The 7,076-nt window shown below is 53.1% G+C and overlaps 1 protein-coding gene across 17 annotated transcripts in view; it reads left to right on the top strand.

The window, feature by feature from the left end:
- Positions 1 to 4,187: 4,187 nt before the first annotated feature.
- The window catches only part of Ptprt (protein tyrosine phosphatase receptor type T), a 1,101,940-nt gene continuing 1,099,051 nt past the window's right edge, over positions 4,188 to 7,076 (top strand). For all 17 annotated transcript variants that reach the window (XM_052726074.1, XM_052726080.1, XM_052726075.1 and 14 more), the window contains exon 1: positions 4,188 to 4,552. In XM_052726074.1, the coding sequence (XP_052582034.1) occupies positions 4,453 to 4,552 (100 nt within the window). In that variant the 5' untranslated portion in view covers positions 4,188 to 4,452. The remainder of the gene's footprint in view (positions 4,553 to 7,076) is intronic.

Below are 7,076 nucleotides of genomic sequence, written 5' to 3'. Positions count from 1 at the left end.
CAATGTGTCTGACATCTATTAATGGTTTCATCTTGCAACCAGATTAAAAAAAGACAGCTGGTCCATGAATTTATGCGTGGAGGCAGCTCCAAATGTGCTGACGACTCCTCAGGAGGGTGGGACCCACAGGCGGCGGCGGGGCCTGGGCATCCACGTGGGCATCTCTTGGTTGGCACAGCTCTGTGTGAGGGCTGTCAGAGGTTTTACTACAGAAAGAGCAAACAGTGTATGGCCTCTCTGCTGACATTGTTCCCAAGTCTTCTGTTACTCACCCGAGCCCTTGAGCATCCTAGCTATGCCAGGTACTCACTGGCTCTTCCTTCAGGAGTGTGTTAAAACAGGAATTCCCAACCTGAGCTTGTATCAGAATCCCCTGGCAGGCTGTCCAATGCCAAGATTCTCAGACTCCACTCCTAGTATTTCGTAGGGTTGAGCCTGAAAACTTGTATTCAGAGTGTTCGGGGGGGGGGGGGGGGAGAGGAGAGATTCCCTATTTGCAAGTGAATTTTAGGTCAATGTCCTGTGAGACTTTTATTTAAAGAAAGGTACACTTTTTTTTCTACAAAGGTAAGGACAGTAATGGCATAGCTGCCTATGCAAAATAGGAGCAGCCAAATGCAATATGTCAACAAATAAATGAGTCTGTGTGCCAATAAAACTTTATTAATAAAAGCAAGTGGTGGGCCAGATATGAGTCATGCCCTGTGGTTTGCTCTCCTCTGCTCTATAGCAGTGTTAACAGACATTTATGTAAAAGCATCCATAATTAGTGTGTAAAGAACTATATATGGCTATGACACGCAAAAAAAACTTTATAACATAGACAATGGGTCAGATTTTGGAGAGGTGTGGCAACCTCTGCCATAGAGCAATGTTAATAGAGTTTTCTATAGTTGTAGAATTTGTCAGCTCCTAACGTTTGTGGCCTCTGAGCACTTGAAATATTATTAGAGAGACTCAGACTGAAATTATGAATTACAACCTAAGTAGCAAGTGGCTACTTGTGTCCCAGAAAGAAGAGCACAGCTATCCATGGTGTGTGAGGGGTCATTTAGCATCTTTTTACACAAGGCCTTTGCTTTTCTTGTCTCGGTTTTATCATGTGTAAGGAGGGGATAAAACAGGAGCCACATCACTGGCCTTTCTGTACGGGTGAATGAGGTGCTTTGCCCTTGAGTGTCCTTTCCTGGTCACTGGTGGGCTGGGCGGCACCGGGGCCAAACGAGTCTGGAGAAGAACCCATTTCTGTGCTTTACTGTTTTCTCTTCGTGTACTCTTTATCCAGGGGGGCAAAGGTCACATCTGTTGCTCAGGCTGCAGGGCAGCCCCATGGTCCCCAGCACACAGGGCAGGTGCAGCTCATGGTAAGAGGGTGCACCAGGCTTCCCACTTCTTAGAAACTGCCCAGATGAAGAGACCTGAAGTGACAATGTCTGAACACTGTTGACCCCTGCTAGTGTTGGAAGGGAAGTCACTGTGCAGATGGGGAAGTGAAGGCTTCTAAAGGTCTTGCCAAGTGTCCTGCAGGGCTAATGGAATAATGGCCCAGGGGGGCGAGAGGTCTGCTGGGTGAGCAGCACTGGAAAGGGATGCTAGGTGGAGTACTCTCTCCCTCTAGCCATCACAACCCCCCCCCCCCCAAGGCCTTTAGTACTGGTACAGAGTCTGCCTTGAGCTAGAGGCCAAGATGAAGGCACACTGTGGCTGGGCAGGCTGATGGAGTCAAATGGTTGCTTTTCCTTTCTAACCAGATACCCCTCACCTCTCTGCGCTGCCCATGCAGGAGGTAAGGAAATGACCCTGGGGCTCTCTGAACCCTGGCCCTCTGAGAAATTGTTCCTAAGAGGATACTCAAGGCACCACTGACTTTGTGCCAGCTCCCCCCGCCCCTTCCTTCAAGCCCCTTTGTCCACAGCCCTGGGTGAAGCATCCAGATGCATTTTGGGAACTAAATCTTCCAGGACAGATGAGTGGAGAGATGGCATTTCCCAGGTGGTGCACACAGGGGCCTCAAAGAGAAACTTACATCTGCAGGTGAGTTTACCAGGGCAGTGATGCAGGATGGACCATTCAGGTAGAGGGAATGATTGGTACAGTGTGGCAGTGAGGCCAGATGCCAAAGTGGGTAGAGCACAAGGCCTGGGAACCAGGGCACTGGGTAAAAAACAAGAGGACCCGGGTTTGTAACCCCACACTTGGGCAAGCAAGACCTGGTGCTATAATCAGGTCATGTTCCATTAGTCTGTCATCAAAAAAAGGATTATTTACCTTGGGGGCCATGTGACCCCCCATTCTGACTTTGGAACCTTGGCTACAGTGGTACAACATCCTGTGGGATGGACTCAGTTGGTGGAGGGAGGGAGGGTGTGTGCATAGAAGATGCCCAGAGAACTGCTGTTTTATACTTAGGATGTCCAAGAGAGGGACTGAATTGGCAGGAGCCCAAGGGAGCTGGGACAAGTTATAAGCGTGACACCAAACTCTGTAGTGGCTTAGAGACCTCCTCCATCCCTCCTGGGTCAGCCTCTGCCATCAGCCATGGCTGGATCCCAGCTGTGGGCTGGAGTCGGGGTTCTTTTCAGAGGTTGTGTTATAACTTTTCTGCCTAAGGCTAGGCCTGGATGGAGGATGGATGGATCAAACATTTGGCACTTTAGCTTTGAGCAGAAGGGATCTCCTGTTCCCATTGCTTCCCAGCAGCCAGGCATCCTGTGGCATCAGAGACTAGCAAAGGCTGTAGTATCCAATCAAGTATACCATCAATATTAGCAAAAATTTTGTGGACCTCCAAAGCAGCTTGCAAAAGATCTAACTCCCAGGCTCCCCACACAGACCACACACCCCTTTCCCTGGAGTGAGGGCTGAGAAGCGGGATTAGGGGTAAAAGAGGAGGGTCCTTGTCCCTGGCAGGGTGCTTTGACCAGGCAAGTGTGGGAGGCACTGGACGGGCTAGTCCTAGTGTTTATCTTGAGGGAAGTGATGTCTGTGGAGGTGGTAGGAGGTAGTTCAGAGCCAGGTGGAAGCATTTGCCTGGAATTACAAGTGTGGGCTGGGAGACATAAATGTGCCCATGTTCAATGAAATGGTCCACCTAGGCAGACCTGGGTACCAGTGAGGCTCTGTGCACATTCTCTGCCAAAGCAACTCCAACCCAGAGCCCCTGGAAGTTCAATGTAGCCAGGGACCGTAAAAGCAGGGCACCAGGAGCTCTGAGTTGGAGTCATCTCTGGGCTCCTTCTTCCTTGTCCTTTGGGATGCTAGCAAGGGAGTGGTGGGAAAGGAGGGCTTTGGCTAGGTAGCAAGTCCTTACAAAATGAGAATCCCTTCAGCATCTCTAGGTGTCCTTATCCCTGGCTTTTAGATACAAGACTCATATCCCTCCCCTGGTGGCAGTCTCTTCCATGGGATCCCTGAGCCCAGGCCTGTGGGCTGTGACAGGCACTGCCCTATGATCTATGGTTTTAGGTTTTCAGCCCTAACCAGGTCTTTGTTCAGACAAGGACGAAAAGGGGAAAAGCTACATGGTAGGGAGAATAGGGGAGGCAGCTAGAGAAGGGGGCGAGAGTCTCCACACCTGTGTGTGTGGGGTGGGGGTTAGGGATAAGAGAAAGAGAGATGCTGTGATTAAGGTGGGGTGTGCTGGACCGCCGCCTACTAGGTGATGGGGAAGAGGAAAGAGAGAGAGGGAAAGAGAAGGAGAGAATATGAATATGAGAGAATCTTAGGGTGTGCCAGAGACCCTTCAACAGCTGTCCCCAGCTTTGCGAAGAAGCACCCCCTCCCTCAATTCACAGCCCCGCAGCATCCAGAGTTGATCGGGCCGCTCCCTCCCCCTCTTCCCCTCACTGGCCCCTAGTCACCTGTCCCCGCACCCCTACTTCAAAGGCTGTTCCAGGTTTCTCTCCTCCCCCATCGTCTTGTACCTGCGCCCCCGCAGGGTAGCCTGTAGACGATGCTCGGCTGGGTGGCGTGGCGTGGGGAGAAGCGGCGAGTACCCCGCGGATCCAGTGGGTGCAAGAGCGATGTGTGTACGCGCGTGACTGCGCGCGAGCGGCCCCGAGCCGGCCAGCCCGGGAGAGGGTGCGTGGGGGAGCCCGCGAGTGGCAGCCGCGGGCGTGTGCCAGGCGCGGGCGTGCGCGCGAGGGTGTGTGTGCGCGGCCGAGGCGGAGCGCCCGGGCGGGCGGCGGCGGCGACGGCGGCGGCGTTAGGACTCGGGGGACACCGCCCCCCGGCCCCCGCGTCCCGCCCCCCGCCCAGCCTCGCGCCTCAGTTCGCGCCGCGCCTGGGCTCGGAGCGCAGCGGCGCCGGCTCCCGCAGACCGAGCTCAGCCAGCCCAGGGAGCCCAGCGGCGCGCACTGCCTGCAGCCGCGCCGGCGATGCGGGGCCGCCCCGCGCCCGCCCGAGTCCCGGCCCCGGCGCCCGCGGGAAGGGGCTGAGCAGCCCGCCGCCCGGATGGGGAACCTCGGCGCGCTCGCCCTCTGCCTGCTCCTGCTCCTGCTCCTGGGGCTGCCGCGACAGCCGCTGCCTGGCGCCCGAGCGCAGAGCACCGCAGGTGAGTGCGACCGCCGGACTCCCCGGCCCCGCGCCCTTCCCTGCAGCCTCGGAGGAGAAAGTTGGGTACAGTGGCCAGGAGATGCGGGGGCCGAGTGGCCAGAGTCCCGTCCCAGCCTCCGGACGCAGCTGCTGCGTCCAGGCGTGCCCAGTCCTGCGCTAGGTCCTCTCTGGTCCCCTCATCGCCTTACTTTCCTGCCTCTCCCCCCACCCCCGGGCGGGAGTAACTTTCCGCGGTTGTTGAGAATATTTCCACTTGCTGCCTCCCACTTGTCGGAACCTGTCACTCGAGTGTTTTGGGGCGGCGGGATGAGGCGCCGCTTCTCTCCCGGCGGCGGGGAGCATTGTCACCCCGGCAGCTTCTCGGGCTGCGCGCGCTCTTGGAGTGGGGAGCACAGGTCCCTAGCAGGCCCAGGCTGCCAGGGCGGTGGCTTTTCCTTTCTCCTCGGAGACACTGAAGATCATCCAGTCTTGTTCTAAACACGCTGCTCCCCTTAGCCCGTCTTTAGCCGCTGGAGGTTCCCGTGGGAGTGTTTCTGTGAGTGAACCGCACAGCAAAGCTCCCACTTCACCTCGTGGCGCTATCGAGAGTAATGGGTACCCTACTAAGGTCCTTTGAGTGGAGTGGCTTTGATCAATGAGCTAGTGGGCTTCTGAAAACTTCGGGACACTGTGTTTTGGTTTGCCCATAGGCAGGGAGCTAGTTCCCCAATGTGTCCCGTGTCTTCCTAGTGGTGGTGAGCTGAGCTGCGGAGACCAGTACCGGGGTCTTTCTAATCATTAAAACCCCACTGGTAGGGCTTACACCCCAGAGTCCCCCAAAGAGGGAGGGAGAGGTGTGGAGGCAACGTAGGAATGCCTCCAAGTTCAAAACCACCTCGAAGTTTCTTAGCACCTTTGGTTTCAGAGTGACCACATTGAGCTGATGTTGTAGGGTCGGGGGCAGGTTGAAGCAAGTCCGCGGGACTTAGGAAAGGGCTCCCTTTGGATTGCTAAGCAACAGCTGTGCTCACATGAGAAATCAAGGGAGGAAGAAAGAGAAAGGAAGGGCAAAGAACCTGCTGGAAGTGAAGGTCTTTAAACAGGCTGCGTTTGAGATTAAGACCCTTCGGAGTCACATTCCGTTGGAAATGTCTTAGATTTTCTTCCCTGGCTTGATGTTAAAATGGAAACTGGACACAAGATGTTGGGAAAGGACAGATTGTTTCCGTGTCCGGGAAGTTGGGCGAGGAAATCACTCTTTTTGCGGTGTGTAAAGCTGAAAGGCTGGGACAACAAGCAGGAGAAGAGAGGCAGTCGCAGCACCATTCTGAAGATGCTGCCCAGCTCCTGTTTCCCTCCTTTGGGGTCTGCCTTAGGTGTTAGGGAGGTGGCAGAAGGATGCTTGGGGCAGTCCTGAGGACCCGGGTATGATTTATGATTCTGATTTAACTCTTCTCCAAGCCTTGGCTGGCCGGCCGCACGTTGAGTACTCACGTTCCCGCAGCAGGAACCAGATCGAAAACATTCCACCGCGAGTCTCAGACCTTTTTTGGGTAGCAGCTGTAAACCCAGAACCTGCTCCAGAAAGCTGTTCGGGGCTGAACGCACGCTCGTTCTTCATGCTCCCGCAAGGTGGCGCTCGCCCACAGCTGTTAAATGCAAATCGAGCTGCTTTCATCTCAGGGATAGAACTTCGGTTCAATTTTTAAATGAGTAATGTGTTTATTCAGCAGCCTTTTGTTAAAACATTTAGGGAAGTGTGAGGAGGAAGCACCTTTTCTTTGTTTGCTGTTCGGAACACACGGGGAAGAAAAGCAATCGTGGAAGACAGTTTGGGAAGAAATCGACTGTGAAGGCGCCATATGTTTCCTTTGGTTCTACCTGGGCCCATAGCTTTTGCAAAGCTACAATAGCATATATTTAGCAAGCGGCTGCGCTGTTCCGGGGCTCCTTAAAGGAGTGGGATTAGCTTGTGTTGGTGACTTGGTGCGTTCTAAGCCCTGCTCACTTATAGAAATGGGGATCTTTTTTTTTCTATACATATCTCATCCTCTCTCTACTTTAATGCTAACTAGATCGTTTAAACTAGATTCTTCCGGGATTTTCCTTATGAACATCTGTAATTGTCGATGCGTTGATTTTGCAACTGTTGACTTGTTAAAACGGACTTATCCATTTATTTTATTCCTCATTGTGGTATTGTCGGAATCCAGATTTACTATGATTATAACTTTGGTCTCTTTTGAAGTATCTTATTTTAAACTTTCAGCGAGTCTGAGTAAATAATGCATTTTAAAACTCAGTAGTGTGTTCTCCATATTCCTTTGATCTGAAGATCCCCGGTCTCGAAAGCAATTTCCATTTGTAAGCTTACATCTAGGACACAGAGGGATGATGGGTTTTGCCGTCACTGTTGGTCACAGTGTCCAAAAGTCAGAGTTGAAAGCTGTCATCAAAGGCAATTTCCCTCTTCCTCACTCTAATATGCGTTTCACGAACCACCACACTTTTTTTGTGAGGAATTATAGAAAAAGAAAAAAATA

The sequence above is a fragment of the Peromyscus californicus genome, unplaced genomic scaffold (genome assembly GCF_007827085.1).
Source record: "Peromyscus californicus insignis strain IS unplaced genomic scaffold, ASM782708v3 Scaffold_7__1_contigs__length_154581171, whole genome shotgun sequence".
Lineage (NCBI taxonomy): Eukaryota > Metazoa > Chordata > Mammalia > Rodentia > Cricetidae > Peromyscus > Peromyscus californicus.
This window is presented reverse-complemented; position numbering and strand designations above follow the sequence as displayed.